Source organism: Pinus tabuliformis, chromosome X (genome assembly GCF_031772625.1).
Source record: "Pinus tabuliformis cultivar Carrire ecotype Pingquan chromosome X, CPIR1, whole genome shotgun sequence".
NCBI lineage: Eukaryota > Viridiplantae > Streptophyta > Pinopsida > Pinales > Pinaceae > Pinus > Pinus tabuliformis.
The window spans coordinates 79,608,622-79,631,066 of NC_142308.1; the positions used below are offsets into that span (position 1 = coordinate 79,608,622).

Consider the following 22,445-nt stretch of genomic DNA (forward strand, 5'->3'; position numbering starts at 1 on the left):
AAGTATTCTTTTAGCTGCTTTCCAATGACTTTCACGGGGGTTTTGCATGAACCGAGCAACAAGGCCAACAGCAAAGGAAAGTTCAGGACGAGTATGGGTTAGATACAAAAGTTTTCCTACAAGTTGACGGTATAAGGTAGCATCAACTTCAGGAGAAGTACAAGTGACTGAGAGTTTGACTCCAGACTGAAAGGGAGAAGGGGCTGGCTTACAGTCTTCCATGTGAAAATGACGTAGAATATCACAAGCATACTTTGACTGGAAAAGGGAAATACCCTCCTTGTATTGCAAGACTTGAAGACCGAGAAAATAGTGTAAGTGTCCTAAGTCTGTCATTTCAAATTTCCTTTTGAGGCTAGACTTCACATGGTTTATAAGGTTGGGATCACTACCAGTAAGGATAAGATCATCAACATAAAGAACAAGGATGATAAGAGAGTTGCCCACTTTCTTGGTGTAGACAGTATTGTCAGAATGACCCCTAGAAAAGCCAGATTCTAAAAGAAAGCTATCCATTTTCGCATACCAAGCCCGAGGAGCTTGCTTGAGACCATAAAGGGATTTCTTAAGTCGACAAACAAGGCTGGAGTCTGTTTGTATGAAGCCAATGGGTTGTTCCATATAGATTTCTTCATGCAAGTCCCCATGCAAGAAAGCAGATTTAACATCCATCTGATGGACTTCCCATTTGAAAGAGGCAGCAAGGGAAAGAACAAGGCGGATAGAGTTCATTTTGGCAACAGGGGAGAAGGTTTCAGTGTAGTCAATGCCTTCAACCTGTGAAAAGCCCTTAGCAACAAGACGAGCTTTATGTTTATCAACTTTCCCATCTGGTCCATACTTGGTTCTGTAAACCCATTTGCATCTAACAAGTTTTCGTCCCTTTGGTAGAGGAACAAGATCCCATGTATCATTTGCCAATAATGAATGATATTCTTCATTCATAGCTGCTTCCCAATCTGAATGGCCTGAAGCTTCTGCAAAGGTGTCAGGATCATAATTTACTGGAGCTTGAGCCAGTAAAGAAGAGGCTCTCTCGAACTGAGAACCTGTGCGTCGCTGATCTGTAGGATCACCGGCAAGATCACCTGCTGCATCGCGAGTAGTACGGACCCATCTTGGAAGCTGAGCAGCTGAAGGAGGATCCTGAGAAGGTGGGGAAGGATTGTCATCCTCACTTTCATCATCTGAAGAAGAAATGTTTTCAAAAGTAGAAGAGATAGAGAGAGGTGGCACATCCGCCGGACTAGGCTCGCAGGCCGATATATTTTCATCAAATTTTACATCTCTTCTAATGATAACATTTTTGGACTTAAATGGAATAAGTCTATAGCCTTTTACATCTTCAGAATATCCAACAAAAGTACATTTTTCACTCTTAGGTTCTAAAGCTTTATGCTTTTCATCTGGAATATGGGCCCATGCTTCACTTCCAAAAACACGAAAGTGACTTACATCTGGTTTAATTGAACTCCATGCTTCTTCTGGAGTGATATTCTTTAGAACCTTAGTAGGAGTACGATTTATTATATAATTTGCACAGTTAATTGCTTCTGCCCAAAAACTAAGACTAAGTCCTTTAGATTGTAGCATACAATTAGCCATTTCCTTTAAGGTGCGATTCTTCCTTTCAGCTACACCATTTTGTTGTGGAGTGTATGGAACAGTATGTTGCATTTGAATTCCATTCTCAGTGCAAAAGTTGATGAATGTGTTTTTAACATATTCTCCACCATTATCAAATCTTAGCTTAAGAATTTGATGTCCAGATTGTTTTTCAACAAAGGCCTTGGAGGCCAAAAATGTGTTAAATACTTCGCTCTTGAGTTTTAAGAAGTATACCCAAGTGCGTCTGGAGAAATCATCAATGAAAATTAAGAAATACTTGCAGCCAGAGAATGAAGCAACTGGAAGTGGACCACATAAATCACTATGCACAAGCTGTAAAGGGGCTGAGGCGTGCCAAGAGGCACGTTTTTCAAAACTGTCCCGATGATGTTTTCCGAGTACACATCCGGAACAAACACCATCTCTGCAAGATACCATAGGAAGACCTGTCACCATATTTTCTTTACATAGATGCTGAAGGGAGCGATAGTTTAAGTGACCAAATCGCTCATGCCAAAGTTTGCTCACTTCATCGTTATGAGCAACAAATACTGAGGGAAGATTTGATGACCCAAAGTTGTGAAACTTATACAACCTTGTAGAATCATCAGCAATGCCAGTAGCCAAAATCTGTTTAGGATCTTTTAAGTCCTTGATTACAACATCATGAGGTGAAAATTCAACGATTTTACCTTCAGGTCTGATATACAGATAGAAGGTTGCAGGATAAGGTTGGAACACATAATACATCATTAAACTGACCATTGTCTAGATGAACAGTTCCAGTCCCTACAACATTAAGAGATCTATCATCACCAACATATATATTTTTGGTGTTACAATCATTTAAAGAAGAAAACATGGCTTTGTTTTTGGCCATGTGATAAGAAGCTCCAGAATCAATGAGCCACTCATGAGAATGAGAAGAAGAAGATACATTTAATGCATAGCCAGACCGAGATGCTTGACAACCACATGCAGCAAGTGCCATTCCTGAAGATGAAGTTGAAGTTGAAGATTGCCCCAAATGGATGTTATGCTTATTCATTGCTGCTTCCAAGGCTTCCATCTTTTTAAAGCATTTTGATTCTAAGTGGCCATCTCGATTACAAAAATTGCAATGTCCATCAGTCTTCTTCCCTTTGTTTTTATTTGTCTTATCATTTTGTTGAAATGATTTTTCATTTTGGGGCTGAAATTGCTTAGGACCCTTGTTTGGTTTAGGACTATTCTTTTTAGGATATGACTTCTTAGGATTCTTTGAATTTGGTTGCTGCTGGGCGGCTAACGCTTTCTTGGAAGAGTTTCCAAGATTAAGAAGACCAAGGTGTAAGAGTTTTTCTTGTTCTCTTATTAAGGAATCACAAAAAGAGTCAAAGGAAGGGGGCTTGTAGTCTTTTCCTTGAGAAATGAAGGCTTCTCTTGTAGAATGGAAGGTGGAAACAAATACAGAGTAGGCTGGTCCCAACTTAGTAAGGATGGAATAAATAAGGTTACTATCTTCTTTCTTAACCTTAACACTTTCCAAGAGATATCTAAGGGTCTTGAACTTGGACAAGAAATCTTCAATGCAAGAAAAATTATTAGGGTCCAATGTAAGCAACTCATTTTCAAGTTGATGGGCTCTAATTTCATTTTTAATCCCAAAAACTTTAGTGATTTGTTCCAATGCTTCATTAGGAGTATCAAGTTCTGCAATATGGAATCTAAGATCAGGAGAGATAGACATCCCTATCAAACCACGTGCTTGATCTTGTCTATTTTCCCATTTAGCAACCTTATCTTCATCCTTCGGTTTCTTCTCTTGGCCTGTGGCTATTCTGTAGAGACCTTTACTTCTAAGTAAATCATCAATGTAGGACAACCATTGGAAGTAGTTGGTGCTGTCAAGGGTAACTTGGTATTGACTTTCCATTTCAACTGAAGCTGAAGATGCTGAAAGTAAGTGTTCCAATGGATAGATCTCGAAAAATTAGGCTGGTTTTAAAAAAAACGGCTCTGAAAAAGGCTTCCGGATGAAGAAGTTATGGCTTTTTGAAAAAAAGTTGTTGAAGTTGCCGACGAAGTGCGGGAATGTGCGGAAATGAAAAAGTCCGCCCCCACAAAATGGAGACTTGAACCCAAGACCTCTACTCTCTTAAAATAGCTTTGAACCAATTGATCTATACAAAAAATTTGAGAGAGAGAGAGGGGGGGGGGGGCTTTGGGTTGCGTGCTTGCTTTGAGAAAGCTCTTTTTCCCTACAAAACAAAAAACACAAAACCCAACACGGACATGCAAAGAAAACGAACCTTATGGCTCGAAGTTAGCTTTAGCCGAAAAACTAAATATTTTCAAAAATGAACATTGCAGCTCAAAGTTAGCTTTGGCCGAAAACTAAATATTTTTCTCAATGTTTCTGATTTTCCGAGATCACCCTAAGGCGCAAGGAAAAGAGCATACGCATGAGAAAAATCCTTCCTTTCTGTTTCTGATTTGCCCAGATCGCACAGAGTCGCAGGGCAAAGAGCATACGCAGAAATGAAAGGTATAGATCCGGTAATAAAAAGGCTAAATAAACCGAAACCGAAATAAACAGAGAGAAAATAACAGTAAACTGCAAATAAACACTGTATACCTCCAGATCTTAAAAATGACGCAGCTAGGGCTACCGGAAACCTTTTCGCGTGAAACGAAAGGGGTTCCTCACTGGAACAGATGCTCCGAACACGACAGAGCAGTCCTCTCGGCCCGAAAGCAGTCGGATGCAGTTCTACCGGCTTCAGATTTGGATCACCAACGGACGCGGCCCTCAAATAGCTCCGATACCATGTACGAATTTACAGGGTAAGTTCCTCAGAAAGAACACCAAAAGGACACCGCTCACAACCAGATCACAGATCAATACACCAGTATTTTTGACGTGGTTAAAACCCTCAAAGAGGGAAACAGTCCACGGCCTGAGCCAACGCGGCCACTTCAGGCAATATATTAATCAAAGAATGAAAATTTACATAAGCTTCTCTCATGCACGGATTACCCTACAAATGACCCTCCATGCGCTTTAAATAGAATTCATGGACCAATCGGGTGTCAAGCCACGGATCAAGTGTCGATAATACCGAGGAGAGAATGAACCGTCGGATCACTACATATCGTGACCGTCGGATTGTAAGTTACAAAATGTACAACGGTAAAAAAACACACTTTACCTAACTCTACACTAGACCAAGTTGTACTTAACTATTTCCTATGTGTCGGAATATCCTAACAAACCTTATGGTTATGAAGGCAGAAAAGGTCGGAAATCTTTACAGGTTAAAAGGAAGTACTCAGGTCAGTGAAGCAGCGGTTGCGTCAGAAAAGGAAGAAGCAGGTACTCGTCTGTGGCATTAGCGTTTGGGTCATATGAGCGAGAAAGGTCTTCATATACTGATGAAACGTAAATCTCTTCCCGGTCTGAAATCCTTGAATTTAGATTTCTGTAAACATTGTGTGTATGGAAAACAGTGTAAACAGAGATTTAAAGTTGGAAATCATAATAGTAAAGATGTTTTAGACTACATTCATTATGATCTGTGGGGGCCTTCCCCTGTTGTGTCATATGGAGGTGCATTGTATTTTTTAACGTTCATTAATGATTACTCTCGTAGAGTTTGGGTCTATATGCTAAAAAGGAAAGCTGATGTATTAAATGTCTTTAAACAATTTAAAGTAATGATAGAGAAAAGAACAGGCAAATCTATTAAATGTCTAAGCACTGACAATGGTGGTGAGTTCACTTCTGTTGAATTTGAAGTTTTGAACAATACTGTAAGGATGAGGGCATTGTTAGACACAAAACTGTTGTTTATACTCCTCAGCAAAATGGTGTTGTTGAGCGTATGAATCGGACTCTTATGGAAAGAGCCAGAAGCATGATCTCCAATGCTAACTTGCAAAAGGAGTTGTGGGCAGAAGCAGTATCTACTGCTTGTTGTTTAGTTAACAGATCACCTTCAGTAGCAATTGATTGTAAAATTCCTGAAGAAGTTTGGACAGGTCAGTCTTGTGACTATTCTCATTTGAGGATATTTGGCTGTGATGCTTATTCTCTTATTCCGAAAAATCAGCGTTCAAAATTAGATCCAAAGTCGAAATGTTATGTCTTTGTTGGGTATGACTATGCAGTGAAAGGATATAGGTTGTGGGATCCTACATTGCGAAAGATAGTCATTAGTAGAGATGTAACATTTGATGAATCCTCTTTGTTAAAATCAAATGTTGAAAGAATTGAACAGGAACAGGTATCGCCGAGTCAACGAGTTCAGTTGGAGGCTAGATCTTTCAGTGACAGTCGAAAGGAAGGAGAGACTTCTAGAGACAAAGGTGTTGAAGACACAAAGGAAGCCGTTGAAGCTTCTGAACCAGTGCAAGTTTCTGCACCAGTTCAGCAACCAGTCGCTCTGAGAAGGTCTACAAGGGAAAGGAAAACTCCCAAAAGGTATGAAGATTCTGCTTCATCTGTTGCTTTGGTTACTGAAGATGGGGAACCTTCTTGTTATCAAGAAGCAGTAGATGATACAGATAGCAAGAAATGGAAAATGGCTATGGAAGAAGAAATGGACTCCTTAGCCAAAAGCAATACCTGGGATCTTGTAGAGCTTCCTGAAGGGAGAAGTGTTGTTGGATGTAAATGGGTCTTCAAGCTGAAACGGAAAGTTGATGGTAGTATTGAAAGGTATAAGGCGCGACTGGTAGCAAAAGGGTATTCTCAGGTTGAAGGTATAGACTTTCATGAGATTTTTTCTCCAGTTGTAAAACTTGTTTCTATACGTACTGTGTTGGCACTAACTGCGTTGCTTAATCTTGAGTTAGAATAGTTAGATGTTAAAACACCTTTTCTACATGGTGATTTGAATGAAGAGATATATATGGAACAACCAGAAGGTTTTGTACGAGGTTGCAGCAGAAGATTAGTTTGCAAGCTCAGGAAATCATTGTATGGTCTGAGGCAGTCTCCCAGACAATGGTACAAGAAGTTTGATTCCTTCATGGTGAGCCAGAATTTTATAAGAAGTGAGTATGATCATTGTGTGTACTTCAAAAGTTTCAATGGCATATTCAGTATCTTAGCTTTGTATGTTGACGATATGCTTATTGCAAGCAAAAGCATGGAAGAGATCAACAGGTTAAAGGCTCAACTCTCTAGGACGTTTGATATGAAGGATCTTGGAGCAGCAAAACATATCTTGGGCATGGAGATACACAGAGACAGGAAAAATGGTAAGCTTTGGTTGTCACAGCAGAAGTATGTGGAGAAGGTACTTGAAAAGTTCTCTATGAATAATGTGAAACCTGTTAATGTTCCTTTAGCTTCCCATTTTAAGCTTTCTTCGGTTTTGAGTCCTAGAGTTGATGAAGAAAAGCAGTATATGTCTCATGTACCATATGCAAACGCTGTAGGCAACTTAATGTATGCGATGGTATCTACAAGACCTGACATTTCACATGCAGTTGGAGTTGTTAGCAGGTTCATGGCAAATCCAGGTAAAGAACATTGGCAAGCAGTGAAATGGGTGCTTCGATATCTAAGAGGCACAAGTGACCATTGCATCGTCTTTAACGATAGTGAAGGATTAGTCTGCGGACATGTAGATGCTGACTATGCAGGTGATTTGGACAAAAAAAGATCTACTACAGGTTATGTCTTTACTCTTGCAGGTGGAGCAATTAGTTGGATGTCAAAGCTTCAAGAAACAGTTGCATTGTCCACTACCGAAGCCGAATATATTGCTGCTTCAGATGCTAGTAAAGAAGCAATTTGGTTAAAGGGTCTGCTCGATGAAATTGGAAGAACGCAGGAGAAAGTGAATGTACTTTGTGACAGTCAAAGTGTTATTCACTTGGCTACAAACCCTGCCTATCACAGCAGAACCAAGCACATTGATGTAAGGTATCATTTTCTGAGACATGTGATCGATGGCGGAAAAGTAGCTCTTAAAAAGGTCCATACACGAGAAAATTGTGCAGACATATTCACAAAGCCAGTTACAGTAGAGAAGTTGCGGTGGTGTTTAGCTTCTCTTGGCTTGCAAGAAAGATGATGAATGGGAAAATTGTTGTCAAGGTGGAGTTTGTTAGTTTGACAACGAATTAGTAACTTTAGGTAAATGTAAATAGACAGTTGTATACCGAATAATTAATTATGTAACGATAGTTGGTGATATAAAACTATCGAATGCCCATGAAATAAAAACACGGAGAATCATTGTTAAATAAGTTTCCATTCAATTCAGTTTTCTGATTCAGTTTCACGTCTTGGTCATTTGTGGTTTCTTTGTTGTTTCTTTTCTTGTTTTTTTCTCCCATTCTACCAACAATAAATACTTACAATCTCCATATGATGGAAATTTCTAGTAATAATACAATCCAACATTTGTAGACTAGACAATTTAACTACATATTACAAAATGCCATGGATTCTGGACAATTCAGTGTTCTATAAGGACACAACCCAGGGGATAAGGATGCATTCCTTACACTTCCTGCATTCCCCAGACTCAGAGACTTCATCAGGAACATCCCATATACACCCCTAGTGCTTAGGGACTTCACTGGGGATGTCCCTGGCAGAAATGGGATGCCCCAGGTACTTGAAAGTTGAGGGCACCCTAGGACATCTCTTACAGGAGGTACATCTTCATAAAAGCACAGAAAACAAAAACAACATAACCTTTTTTTCTGCTTCAAAGTTTAAACCGTGGTGGGTGTTAGTGTCAGTCTTTCCAGCCTTCCTCCAGTGATCAAACATGCTCTTACAAAGTGATTTTGAAGTGTCAAGGTCACATTTTGTCATTTCAGTGAGTCTTCAAGCAAAATTTGGTCACTAGGCATTAGGTCTAGGGTTTGCTCTCACTCTTTTCAAAGTTGCCCAAATGCCAATCTATGTCACTATTCAGCTGAGTCTATCATCATTCATAGGGTTTTCATTATCATGTCAGTGTCTAATGAGTCATTTTACACCTTGTTCATGCTTCAGTTGTGCCCAGGCAAGGTCATTTCCCTCTCCTAGGGTTTTGAAAGCTAATTTCTCTTGGACGATCAAATCATTAGCAAAACTTGTATCCAGATATTCATACACCTTCCCCTATCCTTCATGTACCTTATTAAACACTTTCCATCACTGAGATCCCCCAAATTCCTCATTTTTGCACAAACCCTAGTTTCTAGCTACAACCTGGCAATTTTCTAGGTTGGGCCTGTGTTTTGCCCTTTTGGACCCCTTCCCCTAACTCGATCTCCGCGATTCCACTTTCCCCTGCTTCCTAACATTCCTCCCTACTCCCAAAAATTTCCTCAAGAATTTAGAAGCCCCTTATCCCCTTCATTTCGACAAAATCCCTTGTTCCACACATCGGGATACGTTGCACTCAAATGATATTTCAAAGCAATAGAAGATGAATTTTGGAAAACTGAGAGAGGTTTTTGTCCACAACATGCCAAAGAAGAAAAACCTCCTTCACTTTTTGCACAGGTGTCATGGTTTAGAGAAATGTCAAAATTACAATCGCCAGATCCAAGGAAGTTGGCCAAGGCATTAAAATGACGGAAAAGGCCCGATCCACTCCAAATTTTGGCCAAAGCCTCTTTGACTGAGCATGATACTAAATAACTCAACTCCAGCACAAATTTCAAAAAATTTTGAGCATTTTGGGTCATTTGTGATTTTTTGGGCAAAAAACAGGTTTTCTCGGCGCGCGACCCTTTCGTTGGGCAACTCCATTTTGGGAAAACTCAGCATTTCTGGATTTGTCATGAAAAGTTACACTTGCTCAGCCATTGCCAAGAAATTTCACCAAGTTTTGGGCCTCCAGAAAGTCAAAAAAAAAGCAAAAAATGACTTTCTGCCACCTTTTTGACACACAGGAAGCAGTCTTGGGAGATTGCAATTTTGGAGGGGCAAATGACCACCAAATTCAGAAATTCCACTTGGGTTGGAAAGTAGACATCCAGACCTTTCCAACAAGCCCACTTTTGCCTCATTTGGACACCTGGAAGTGCCTCAAAAGCAGCTCCAAAGTAGCGCAACCCGTTCAGGAAGAGGGCGCGACCTGTTGGGAAAGTTTGTCAATTTTTCATCTACAGCTCAGGAATTCGCCCAGCTTTGACCAGTTTTGACTTGTGATGGGATTTTTCACCCTCTTTGATGTAATTAATGTATTTTCATGTTGACATGACACTTATTTACCTATTCTAGAAGATTCATTCATGAAATAGCAAACATTTAATGAATGAATTGGTTTCCTAGCTTATAGAGGCAAGTTGTTTTGACTGCCTAGATTTTAGTGCTCAGTTTATAATTGGTTGAAACAGCTCCTAGAAGGATGAGCTCGACCCCTAGAGGCAAGGAAAGGTGTTAGCTTGCCTATATTATGTATTTTCTAAATCATTTTCATGGTTGGAGAGGTTGGACTCTTGAGGGAGAAGCTCTATTGTATTACTCATTGTATCTCTGCAATTTTGGCAAAGGAAGAAAGACCAGGGTTTTGCAGTCCTTTTTGGGATTCTTGTGGTCACATGTATTGATGGTGTGTTTCTCTTTGTACTTGTGAGTTTGTTATGTGATTCATCTTCTTACTTTTCCTTCTGCAAATTAGGCAAATGAAGTGTTAAAGTAGAATTCATGATTGCCATGCTCTGCTTTTAAGTTTGTTTAATATTTATGTTTTCATCTGTCTAAAGAGAACTCTTGAAGGTTTCTTGCTCTCTTTAGCTTCACACCGGTCATTTCTCTCCATTCACTTAATTTAAAGGCATCAGTACAGTCTCCTACCTTGCCCCAAAGAACCCCCTGCAAAAACTGTGTCCAATCCCCGCACCCAGAATTGCCTTTCCCCAACTTTCCACCAAAATCCTAAAAATCCCAAATCAAACCTTTTTATCAGTTTACTAGCCTAAAATCAGTGTTTCCTCATTGGTTATCTCGCCCGTTGAAGATCTTTACCGAGATAGACCGGAGAGAGCCCTCTCCTGCCCCGTAGGGCTAGCTACGAGGCTAAGTGGTTTGATGTTGCCTTGAAGTTTACCTTTCTCAGCCTGAGGTGAAATTTCAAGAGCTAACATATTGGCGACCATACTGGGGAGAACAAACTTGTTTGTTGATTGATGTGTTTGTTTCATAAGTCTTAGACGGAGCCTAAAGTTATGCCAGGTAGCCTTCGAAACGCTTTTGCTTTGCATAAGCGGAAGTAGATAAACGCTGCTTCAGTCCATCTCCGTGAGCTTGTGAATACAGCACTTCATTTTCATTTTACCCCAGTACATGTATCAAGTTCAAATCTGATTGTTGATGGTGAACAACGATCAGACACTGACAAGGCTGAAATCATTCACTTGGCGACTCCTTTCACTGAAGAATCCAGCGATCAGTGCTTCATGGTGATTTCACTGCAGAGAGATCAGTAGCTGTGAGATGGACCGAATCACAAGAAGATATGCTCCCTTGAGCCGAGATCACATCCCTGGTTTTCCAAATAAATTCCGAAAGTAGATTGGTCAAGGAATTTGCCTACATTTAATGATGATGGTAAGAAGGATGCTGCTTTACATCTAGTTAGATTTCATATGCATATTCGCAAGTTGAAGGTGGATTTTCCTGAAGATTGCTTGATGAAGATATTCCTGGCCTCCCTGGAAGGTGAGGCCCAATCATGGTATGAAAGTTTGTCGCCTGCTTGTATTTACTGTTTAAAGGATTTTCATGCCTTGTTCATTGAAAGATATCAAGCATCTTATCCATCATTAAATTTGGTTCATGACTGTTGCAAGCATGCTTATAGTTTTATTGAAAGCCTTGAGAAATATTATGAAGATGATAATTTTATGGATGTTGAGATCATGGAGGCTCTGTATGAAAATCCATTTCAGCAACATGAAGAGAACCTAGTGGATAGCCATCAAGATGATCAGGAAATTTTGCAGCAGAATCAAGATCAGGAGCTTGAAGATTTCCATATGGTTGAAAATGAGGAAAGAGCAAATGTTGTTTCAGATCTGTCCATAGAAGAAGACAGCATGCAGGTAACGCAGGAAAGTAATGTTCAAATCTCAGAAAGTGATGATGATAAATCAGATCGGGAGATAAATTGTGATGAGGCAAAACATGTTGTTCCGGATCTCATAAAAGAGAGTTGTATTGTCGCGGCTGCCTCCAATGAAGAAGACGGAGTAGCAGACCTAAATGCTCTCATCTCACCAGCACTAGATCTTCATGAGGAGGTAGTTCCTTGCCTCTGTGAAAAACAAGACAAGATCTTCGTTCAAGTAAGTGAAAAGGTTTCTCTGGATGAATCTATGATAGCTGATAGAAATGTTAGTGTTGGGTTTCACGAAACATCTGAAATTTCTTTTCTCATGATTGATGAATGTAATGAGAATCTGGCTATCATATCATATGAGGATGACTTACCATATATTCAAACTACAGAAGATCAGAGCATACAGGATTACCTTTCAGATTCTTCATATGTTTCATGTGCTGAAATGTTTTTCCAAGAAGAGATCTGCTCATCTACTTGTTCAGAGTTTTTTGAAGCCCATGAGCATACTTTTACCGAAGCACATGATGAAGGCAGATCAGAATTTGAAGCAAAAGATACCTTGTTCTTTCAACAGGAGGTGGCAGTGGCAAAACTTCATGTTTTTCAAGATCCAATGGCAGCCCTGTTGCAATCAACAGTGAAGGTGATTATTGCAGTATTCAGTGATGAAGGAGAATATGGTCGACTATATTTTTGGATGCCCAGTTACCAGTATTCGTTGTTGACCAGAAGATCTGATCAGGAGAACCAATCAAGAAGGCATCTGCTTGATTGGTTGCATTGGCATTTTGATATAGTTTGATGGTATATTGTCTTGTAAGAAACACAGGTGGTTGTCATCATGATTTCAAATCTTGATGGACTACTGCCCTTTAATAAGCTTTGTAAGTTCTTGTTTTCGTTGAGTCAGTCATGAGTCATTTATGAGTCAGTCATGAGTCATTTATGAGTCAGTTTTCAGTCATGATGGTTTCATAATTGTGTCGGCTTGAGTCAGCTTTCAGTCAATAAATGAGTCAAAGTCTTGTGTCGTTTGCCGAAATAATGACTCCATTGCCCAATGGATAAAGGCACCGTCTAGCTCTCCCAGAGGTCTGCGGTTCTTGGCACCTCCAAGGAGCTACCATCCCCATTGGAGCCAATGTTAGCGTCAGTCTTTCCAGCCTTCCTCCAGTGATCAAACATGCTCTTACAAAGTGATTTTGAAGTGTCAAGGTCAAATTTTGTCATTTCAGTGAGTCTTCAAACAAAATTTGGTCACTAGGCATTAGGTCTAAGGTTTGCTCTCACTCTTTTCAAAGTTGCCCAAATGCCAATCTATGTCACTATTCAGCTGAGTCTATCATCATTCATAGGGTTTTCATTATCATGTCAGTGTCTAATGAGTCATTTTACACCTTGTTCATGCTTCAGTTGCGCCCAGGCAAGGTCATTTCCCTCTCCTAGGGTTTTGAAAGCTAATTTCTCTTGGACGGTCAAATCATTAGCAAAACTTGTATCCAGATGTTCATACACCTTCCCCTATCCTTCATGTACCTTATTAAACACTTTCCATCACTGAGATCCCCCAAATTCCTCATTTTTGCACAAACCCTAGTTTCTAGCTACAACCTGGCAATTTTCTAGGTTGGGCCTGTGTTTTGCCCTTTTGGACCCCTTCCCCTCACTCGATCTCCGCGATTCCACTTTCCCCTACTTCCTAACATCCCTCCCTACTCCCAAAAATTTCCTCAAGAATTTAGAAGCCCCTTATCCCCTTCATTTCGCTTCATTTCGACAAAATCCCTTGTTCCACACATCGGGATACGTTGCACTCAAATGATGTTTCAGAGCAATAGAAGATGAATTTTGGAAAACTGAGAGAGGTTTTTGTCCACAACATGCCAAAGAAGAAAAACCTCCTTCACTTTTTGCACAGGTGCCATGGTTTAGAGAAATGTCAAAATTACAATCCCCAGATCCAAGGAAGTTGGCCAAGGCACTAAAATGACGGAAAAGGACCGATCCACTACAAATTTTGGCCAAAGCCTCTTTGACTGAGCATGATACTAAATAACTCAACTCCAACACAAATTTCAAAAAAAATTGAGCATTTTGGGTCATTTGTGATTTTTTGGGCAAAAAACAGGTTTTCTCCACCAATGGGTCACGCGCCGCGCGCGACCCTTTCGTTGGGCAACTCCATTTTGGGAAAACTCAGCATTTCTGGATTTGTCATGAAAAGTTACACTTGCTCAGCCATTGCCAAGAAATTTCACCAAGTTTTGGGCCTCCAGAAAGTCAAAAAACAAGCAAAAAATGACTTTCTGCCACCTTTTTGACACACAGGAAGCAGTCTTGGGAGATTGCAATTTTGGAGGGGCAAATGACCACCAAATTCAGAAATTCCACTTGGGTTGGAAAGTAGACATCCAGACCTTTCCAACAAGCCCACTTTTGCCTCATTTGGACACCTGGAAGTGCCTCAAAAGCAGCTCCAAAGTAGCGCAACCCGTTCAGGAAGAGAGCGCGACCTGTTGGGAAAGTTTGTCAATTTTTCATCTACAGCTCAGGAATTCGCCCAGCTTTGACCAGTTTTGACTTGTGATGGGATTTTTCACCCTCTTTGATGTAATTAATGTATTTTCATGTTGACATGACACTTATTTACCTATTCTAGAAGATTCATTCATGAAATAGCAAACATTTAATGAATGAATTGGTTTCCTAGCTTATAGAGGCAAGTTGTTTTGACTGCCTAGATTTTAGTGCTCAGTTTATAATTGGTTGAAACAGCTCCTAGAAGGATGAGCTCGACCCCTAGAGGCAAGGAAAGGTGTTAGCTTGCCTATATTATGTATTTTCTAAATCATTTTCATGGTTGGAGAGGTTGGACTCTTGAGGGAGAAGCTCTATTGTATTACTCATTGTATCTCTGCAATTTTGGCAAAGGAAGAAAGACCAGGGTTTTGCAGTCCTTTTTGGGATTCTTGTGGTCACATGTATTGATGGTGTGTTTCTCTTTGTACTTGTGAGTTTGTTATGTGATTCATCTTTTTACTTTTCCTTCTGCAAATTAGGCAAATGAAGTGCTAAAGTAGAATTCATGATTGCCATGTTCTGCTTTTAAGTTTGCTTAATATTTATGTTTTCATTTGTCTAAAGAGAACTCTTGAAGGTTTCTTGCTCTCTTTAGCTCCTCACCGGTCATTTCTATCCATTCAATTAATTTAAAGGCATCAGTACAGTCTCCTACCTTGCCCCAAAGAACCCCCTGCAAAAACTGTGTCCAATCCCCGCACCCAGAATTGCCTTTCCCCAATTTTCCACCAAAACCCTAAAAATCCCAAATTAAACCTTTTGATCAGTTTACTAGCCTAAAATCAGTGTTTCATCATTGGCTATCTCGCCCGTTGAAGATCTTTACCGAGATAGACCGGAGAGAGCCCTCTCCTGCCCCGTAGGGCTAGCTACGAGGCTAAGTGGTTTGATGTTGCCTTGAAGTTTACCTTTCTCAGCCTGAGGTGAAATTTCAAGCGCTAACAGTGGGGATCCTGCCACCCTCAACTTGCTTTTTCTTCTCTTTATAGCCCTCTCAGACCCTACAACACACTAGTTTGAATATATTAAGGGGTTGAAATTGGATTTTTGGGAACAACAAGCTTCCAAACATATTCCAGGCCCAGCAAGTATTCTTTCAGTGAAAATTTGAAGTAGGATCAATCTTTTCTTATTTCTTTGGCTGGAAATGTTAGAGTAATGGTTAGATTTCAACAATGGGCCAGCTGTCTTCACATTCCCATAGGTGATGTTGATAGTTTCCCATAGCACATAGATGCAGAAGACCAAGCAGACGCTGATTGAGCATGATTAGTGGCTTGAGAATTATTCCCTTTCTCTTTTTGTTATTTTTTATGCCAATCTTGACTCTTCACCATTTAAATGACTATAGATGTAATTATCTGAGATATCATTGTATTAAATTGTGTTTTGGACATTGATGATTTTACAATGAGAAATACAATGATCTTCCTAGTTTGAATATCAATTTCTAAATGACTTAGATACCAGTTGGATCATGTATATTGTTGCATTGATGATACAAATTTGCGATTAATTGCGCTTTTATATTTCAAATTTTTCACACACACACACACATATATATATCAGTGAAGCACGACCCTCATAAAACTAGCAGGTAAGGACGGGTCCTATGCTAGGTTGGGTGACCCGCATAGAACCCACGGTCTAGACCTGGACCCGGCGGGTTTTGAATAAGACCCAGCTACCCACGGGTAGCCCATTAAACCCTCATCGGACCGGTATAAGACCCTCTGGGCATCATAACCCACAATCTGTCCAAAAATTCGAATTTTTTTTATTTATTTTTTCTATTTTGGAAATGAGGTGGAGGAAAAGGAAAATTGGAAGGAAAAAAAGGCTTTATAAGCACCTCTCTCCCTTCTATTTCTCATTCACTTGTCATTTGAGTGTTTGGCTAATTTGTGTGAGTGTTGAAACTTGAGAGTGCAACTAAAGGAGCATGAAGGAGCTGTTGGAGGAGGCTAAAGGAGGTTTCATCGAATCAAACTAAGCTTCAGATACGCTTCGTGAACCTAGTTAGAATGTTTTCATTTTTTATTTTTTTTGTTTGCAAAATTTTTTTGTTTGGGAATGCCTGTGGCTGAGTTTCTCAGCGACACGGGCAAAAAAAAAAAAAACTTGTCACCATGCCACCAAAGGGTTTCAGACAGTCTCGTGATCCGGCATGGGCACATGGTCAACAAATCATTCCCGGTAATGACCACAATATCAAGTGAAATTATTGCAATGCCACAATGCATGCAGGCATAAACAGGCTGAAATACCACCTAGCCAAAATTCTTGGGCATGGTGTGGGATGTTGTCAAAGTTTCCCTAAAGAAGTCACTACTGAAATGGTAGCTTCTTTGGAATCCATTAAAGAAGCAAGTTCTAAGAGGGCAAGAAGGAAGGATGAGATTGTTGGGATAGGTAGATCTTCATCTCAAAGTGAAACACAATTTCAAAGTCCAGGTATTGGTAGCTCCTCTTCAACTGCTATGGCAAACAGGAGTATAACCTCTTCTTTCTTCAGTGCTCGTACAACTCCAGGATCTCAACCAACCTTGGACAGTTTCAATGATAAGAAGAGGAAGGAGGCAGATATGGCAATGAGGAGGTTTTGGAACTATAATAGTCTTTCATTCAATTATGCAAGGTCTTATTTTTATCAACCCATGGTGGATGTCATTGCATGTGCTGGCCCTGGATACAAAGCCCCATCTTATAATGCACTTAAGGGGAAAGAACTAGATGAGGAGCTTGAGTGTGTCAAGGAACAATTGGAGAGCATTAAAAGCTCATGGAAATTTACAGGTTATACACTTATGTCTGATGGGTGGGCAGATAAGAGGGGTAGAACAATAATAAATTTTGTTGTAGCTTGCCCTAAAGGAACCATGTTCCTAAAATCCATTGATGCATCTACAAATGTAAAAGATACACATTTGAATTTTTCATTGTTGGCTGATGTGGTGGAGGAAGTTGGGGTTGCAAATGTTATCCAAGTAATCACGGACAATGCAGCAAATTATGTGGCAGCTGGAAGGTTGCTTTGTGCCAAATATCCCACCATTTTTTGGACTCCATGCGTTGCCCATTGCATAGACTTGATGCTAGAGGACATTGGGAAGTTGGAGTGGGTGCAAGACGTTGTGCAAGAATGCAAGCATATTACCAAGTATATTTATAATCATGCTTGGGTGTTGAACCTTATGAGGGAATTCACACAGGGTGAGCTTAGTCGCCCAATTGTCACACAGTTTGCTACAAACTTTCTTTCCCTCCAAAACCTTTTGTATGAGTACCAAGCTTTGGGAAGAATGTTTTGTAGCCAGCAATAGGTATTCTGGAAAGTTAGCACAAAACCGGAAACAATGTCTATGAAAACATCTGTCTTGTTGATAGTTTGCGGGACAAAGTGCCTGAGATTGTCAGCTTCATTGAGCCCCTTGTGAAAGTCTTGAGATTGATGGATGGAGAGAAACCTGCAATGGGATATATTTATGAGGGCATGGACAGGGCCAAAGAGTCCATCAAGACTTTCTATAAGGGAAATGAATCTAAATATCTCCCTATATGGCAAATTATTGATTCCAGGCGAGACAAGCAACTACATTCAGCATTACATACAGCAAGAGCATATCTCAATCCAAGCTTATTCTATAATGAGGAGTCTAGCATTCAAAGAGATCCCGAGGTGAGAGGTGTCATGATATGCATTGAGAAGATGTTCCCGGATCTAGATATTCAGAACAAAATCAATATATAACGAGATATGTACAAGGAAGCATTCGGCATCTTTGGATTCAACTCAAGGCAACGTCTCAAGGACAAGAAAATGCCTTGTAAGTGCAAATTGTTAGAACTTAGCTTGTAATTTTGCTAGTTCCCTTTTATATGTTTGGCATTGCAAACTAGTAATCTTTATTGTTCTTTTTTTACAGCTCAGTGGTGGATAGATTGTGGCACTCAGGCACCACAATCACAAGAATTCGCAATTAGAGTTCTGAGTCAACCCTGCAATGCTTCTTCTTGTGAGCGCAATTGGTCAATGTTTGAGCACATCCACAGCAAAAAGAGAAACAGGTTGGAGCATGAGAGGTTGGAGAAGTTGGTTTTCATCTACTACAATGTTCGAATGCTCACAAAACAAGTGCAACCAAAGGATACAGATCCAATTTTATTGGATACTATTGATTTAGAGTCTGATTGGGTTGTAAAGGAGGAGGCCCCTGATTTGAGTTGGCTTGATGAAGAGACTAAGGATCTCTCTAGTTTGCCATCTCAAATGGAGACTCCAAATACACCTGCCTCACAATTGCTTCAATCTTCCGATGTTACCACTAGCTCCACGAGGGCTTATTTTAGCCGTCCATGGGTGATAAGACTCAAGATTGTTATGAGACAATCATTTGTCATTTATGACATATGTATTTGAATTTTGAACTTGCAAACATTTTTTATTTTAATTATGGAATCATGAGTCCTTTTCTTATTCAGTATCTAAATGTTTTGCTTACAAAAATCGAATATGTTATGTTGTACTTGTATAGATATGAGATGATGGCATGAATTATTGCATATATTGTGGTTTTTATAACTATAAGGACCGGAATTGTCATTAGTTTCTTTTTTGTGCTTAGAATTTACCGTATTTTAAGTTCTTTTTGTATTTTGACGAGTCTTATAAGGGTCGTTCCTAAGTCTTATACGAGTCGACGAGTCTTATACGAGTACGAGTCGTGCAACATATATATATATATATATATATATATATATATATATATGGGGTAGGGTCTCCCATGACCATGACATCCTCTATGAAGTCCCCTAAATTTTAAGATTTCTCTCCAGAAATCCTGAGACATCCCTACATTGCCAAAACTTGGTGGAACACTGGAATCAATAGGTTTGTTGATTGTCTGAAAAATGAGTACTTTTTCATTTATTGTGCCTTTAATACATGCAAGAACCAAGTCTGATTTGCAATACAGACTTGTCGAGTCAATATGAATTATGTTCGCATTGCAAACCAAGTCATACTCAACTCGGTTTGCTCAAAGAGCAGAGACAGACTTGAGAGTCGATTCAGACTTGAAAGAGTCTAGTAGCACTAATGTAGACACAAGCCAAGTCTTGGCCCCAAAAGGTTACAAGTTCCATTCCATTTGAATGGAGAAATCCGTGTTTGGTTTGTAAAAGGTCACTTGTTCTATACTCATGAACTCTGCAGAAATAACAATGCAAATTGATTGATGAAGAGGGATGCACCACGGAGATAGATCAATTCTTGCCACCCAAAATGTTCACTGATTCCATTCCCATGTAGCCATTTGTATTTTGGTCTGTAAAAGGTCACTTGTTCGACACCCGTGGTCTCAATCTCCATATGCATATGCACCAATAAACTGTAAAAGGTCACTTGTTCGATGCTCATGAACTCTGCAAATTGCCATTCCAAATTTACTGGTGAACAGGTCTATAAAGCAGACTCAGGCCATGTCTTGCTCCTCAAAGCATTCTCATGTAGTCATTTGTGTTTAGGTCCATAAAAGGTCGAATGTTCTATACTGATGAACTCTGCAAATGTAATATTGCAAATTGATTGGTGAACAGGGATGTAAGGCAAACATGGGCCAAGTCTTGCCCCCTTTACTGGCTCCACTCTCATGTAGTCATTTGTGTTTTGGTTTATAAACGGTCATTTGTTTGACATCCGCTGTCTCAATCTCTGTATGTATATGCATGGATGAAAAATGCCAGTTGTTCTATACTCATGAACTCTGTGAAAGTACCATTGCAAATTGACAGGTGAACAGGAATGTCAGGGAGACACAGGCCAAGTCTTGCCCCAAAAACCTTGTCATGGAATTCTTTATGTTTTAGGTCTGTAAAAGATCAATTGTTCTCTACTCATTAACTCTGCAAAAGTAACATTGCAAATTGATTGGTGAACAGGGATGTCGTGCAGACTTGGGCCAAGTCCTGCGCACCACCCAGAACAAAAATTTACTTGTTCCATTCATTTGTATTTTTGTCTGTAAAAGATCACATGTTCAACACCTGCGGTCTCAATCTTTGTGTGTGTGTTAACGTAATCTCAGTTCAATGGTTGAGAAGGGGCAGTGAAATTCACCCCACCAATGTTCAAACCCCCCATTGACATGTTTCACCCCTCATAAGGCCATCTCATCCCTGCAAACAGAACATCTCAAATGGTTGGTTCAGGCACAAGTCCATTGGCAAATTTGGCGAAATAAAGATCCCCCTCCACAGCTTCTTAGCCTAAGGAATTTCCTTTACTGTTGTATACTAGCTACATTCATCGTAATACTCCCTGATTAGGGAAAGGCATGCTTTCTGCATCATGATAAGAGGAAGCTTCTGTCAAACAATAGAAAGAGAAAACAAAAAAAATTGTGTATATGTGCAGATGTGCTCTAAAAGGTCACTTATTCTATACTCACGAACTCTGTAAAAGTATCATTGCAAATTGATTGGTAAACAGGAATGTAAGACAGGCAAAGGCCAAGTCTTGCCCCAGAAAGGTTACTAGTTCCACTCTCATAGAGCCATCCGTGTTTGGTCTGTAAAAGATCACTTGTTTGACCCCCATGAATTCAAACTGCGTGTATATGCGCGCATGTGCTGTGGGTGGATCCTTTTGGGCAACATATAACCCTGCATTATCAAAAATAGACGTGTATCTTGTTCTTTGTATTTTGGTAAATGACCATAAGTGAAGTGAGTTCTACCTTTGGTTTAAATGCAAAATTCGCCCTATACGTCCAATCAATCTCCTATGTTGAAATACACATCTGTGGGCTGTAGAAGGTTGCTCGATCTGCACTGATGAAATATGCAAAGTACTCTTTGAACAAGAATATAAGGCAAACACAAGCCAAGTGTTGGCCCCCGAAAGATTACTGGTTCCACTCTTGTGCAATCATCCGTATTTTGATCTGTATATGGCCACTTGAATCCTTTTTGGCTAACCTATAACCCACCTTTAGCAAAATTAGGGTTTTTTACGGTAAAAATGAAGTGTCTTTTGTTAAGGAAGTGGGCATTACATTTGGCTTAAATGCAAAATTCATCAATTGCTTGCACCTGACCTACTCCACTGAGATCGGCCGCATACCTTGGTTGTTACGTTAATGAGATTTCCACCCAATGGTCTTGAACACGGTAGTTAGTTCAGTTTCCCTCATTAACCCAGAAACATGTCTTCGGAAGGTTTTTAACCCAGGTCTGAGCATTGATATTGTTTTGATTCGGCCACTTGATCGCAACCTCGACATCTTAAATTAGGGTTTCATTCAACAACATATTTAGGGTTTCCTGATTGATAAATAAAGCTGAAATCTTAAGATTTTGGGAAAAAAATACAACCCGTTGCTCAAAATATAGCTTCAAAGATGAGGAGAGCGTACCCCGCGGTAATTGGAAATTCTCCTGGTGGCCTCAGGATGGTACATTAAACGTCCATGAGGTAATGTTAGCGGGATCATAAAATTAGAGGACGGATCAGATACTTGCACGCAGAATCTATTTTTCCTCCAATTTTGCGAACTCGGTTCTGCAACGACGCATCTCGGTCTTTGGCACGCCGAGCTCAATGGCCGGATTGAAAGCACGGCCATGGATTCATACAATGATCAGCAAAGAAAAAATTGGGTAAAATGGGTTTCAGAATTATAGTAAATAGATAATTTGATAACTTAAAAGGGTAAAGGAATCAGAATCATCTGAGATTCTGTGATGTTGTCATGTGCTCTTCCGTTGCATCAGCGTCTCGAAGAAGTCAATTTTGCGTTTGCCACCTAGGGTTCCGTATGGTGACGTGGGTTTCAATTTTCAGAAATATGATTAGTAATGGCAGACGAAAGGATCTGTTACTGGAGCAAGATTATGTCCAGACACACAACCAGCCCAAACTAAAATGTTCAAATAATGACATTGAAATTGATAGTGGTTTTTATTTTTTTTCCCAAAAGAGGTAAAATTTATTATTATAATTCAGGAATAATCACTAATTGGCTTTTTATTATTATATTATTATTATGGAAAGAAAATCACATTTTTATTTTTGGGGGTATTTTGTATATATTTATATATTCACTCTTCTAAAATGTTTTTGGGTGTTTGCCTATTATTCGGTGTGTTTTTGGTTATTGTTCTATATCTTTATTCTTAAAGAAGCTTTACTTTTGG

The 22,445-nt window shown here is 39.7% G+C and overlaps 1 protein-coding gene across 2 annotated transcripts in view; it reads right to left on the reverse strand.

Moving 5' to 3' along the window:
• Positions 1–22,159, reverse strand: part of LOC149138462 (uncharacterized) — a 137,037-nt gene extending 114,878 nt beyond the window's left edge. The window contains exon 1 of one of the 2 annotated variants that reach the window (XM_089447759.1): positions 21,665–22,159. In XM_089447759.1, the coding sequence (XP_089303885.1) occupies positions 21,665–21,874 (210 nt within the window). In that variant the 5' untranslated portion in view covers positions 21,875–22,159. The remainder of the gene's footprint in view (positions 1–21,664) is intronic. The other variant, XM_089447760.1, reaches the window with a different exon arrangement.
• Positions 22,160–22,445: the final 286 nt, after the last annotated feature.